Consider the following 1,492-nt stretch of genomic DNA (forward strand, 5'->3'; position numbering starts at 1 on the left):
CTAGTGGTGTTAACCAGGACTCTCCTGTCTAGTGGTGAGACTGCTGCTAGGTGGTGTTAACCAGGACTCTCCTGGAAGTAAGGGATGAGGTGAAGGCTTTGAGGATTAGCTTGGCTCTTGATATAATAATCCACTACTATTCTGGGGCTAGAGTTACAGAGAGAGAGAGATAGAGATCTAGAGAAAGAGAGGGAGGGAGGTTATCACTCAGTTTGTGAATGCAGGACCCTATGATCTTTGTGGATTCTGCCAGTAGACTAGCAGCTGTATTGTGATAAACAGAGCAGGGAGCTCCAGTCTTGGTCTTGGACGGTAACTGGGTCTGCTCYTTTACTTGCCTGCTAAGGCCCTACATGATTAATTGGAGTAATTACATGGACTGGAAGAGGTTGGCAAACTACCAGTCAGTAACTGGCATTTACAGCCAACTACATATAACAGAAGCACGAGGCATCGAGCTACCCAGAAACAGACTACAGTATCTTAGACTTTAGAGTTCTCTCTATCAGACAGAAGCTGTATTTTCCAATTCAAGTTTTATCAGGTAGTGTTATACCTTGGAGTAGCTGTCACTTCAGCTAGAGGAGGCTTGGGGAGCGTAGTGCCCTCTGGCTGGTAGATTAAACTTAATAACAATATGCAAAGCATGTGTATGTAAGTAAATCCTTTTTGTCAGTCATTAAGGAATGGAAACCTATAATTCCCAATTTGGATTATAATAGTATGGAGTTCAGGGTTGGGGTCAATTCCATGTCCTGAATTGACTGAAATGGAATGGAACTCCAGCCTAATTGTGTGACAGTTTAGGTTCTAATGTGTTTCTCCTCTAATGTCCAGGAGGAAATCWTGGCTGCTGAGATGACCCCAAATGCCTCCGAGGTTAAAACTGAGGATGTGGCGATGGGGGAGAATGATGTCATTGTTCTGGAGGAGAGCGTGACCCTCCCCCCTGAGCCTGAGGTGACCATCAATGACACGGGGATGGAGGAGGAGGGTCTGCTGTTGGGGAACACTGTGGCTGTAGAGAGCCCTCCCCTGGAGCTCTTCCCTGCAGACCCTATCTCCCCCGAGCAGCCAGAGGGCACTACGCTCCCCAAGCCTCCTCTGGAGATAGAGGCCTCTGGGTCAGGTGTTGACAGACTTGAGGACCTGCCCTTCCAGCCCGAGGAAGAAGAAGAGCCAGCCTCAGCTGCAGAAGAGGAACATACCACAGAAGAAGAGGTAGTTTTGGAAGAGGTGATCATAGAGGAAGAGATCTTAACAGAGGAAGCAGAAGCGGGAGTCCCTGAGGAAGAGCAGGAAGAGGAGGAAGCAGTGGAGGTCCCTGAGGAAGAGGAGGTAGAGGAGGAAGCAGTGGAGATCCCTGAGGAAGAGGAGGTAGAGGAGGAAGCAGTGGAGGTCCCTGAGGAAGAGGAGGTAGAGGAGGAAGCAGTGGAGGTCCCTGAGGAAGAGCAGGTAGAGGAGGAAGCAGTGGAGGTCCCTGAGGAAGAGG

The 1,492-nt window shown here is 49.3% G+C and overlaps 1 protein-coding gene across 1 annotated transcript in view; it reads left to right on the forward strand.

Moving 5' to 3' along the window:
• The window catches only part of impg2a (interphotoreceptor matrix proteoglycan 2a), a 51,576-nt gene that overhangs the window by 38,483 nt on the left and 11,601 nt on the right, over positions 1-1,492 (forward strand). Inside the window, 2 exon segments of the mRNA XM_070446376.1 lie at positions 838-1,182; positions 1,249-1,281. Of these exon segments, the coding sequence (XP_070302477.1) occupies positions 838-1,182; positions 1,249-1,281 (378 nt within the window).

Source organism: Salvelinus sp. IW2-2015, linkage group LG2 (genome assembly GCF_002910315.2).
Source record: "Salvelinus sp. IW2-2015 linkage group LG2, ASM291031v2, whole genome shotgun sequence".
Taxonomy (NCBI): Eukaryota; Metazoa; Chordata; class Actinopteri; order Salmoniformes; family Salmonidae; genus Salvelinus; species Salvelinus sp. IW2-2015.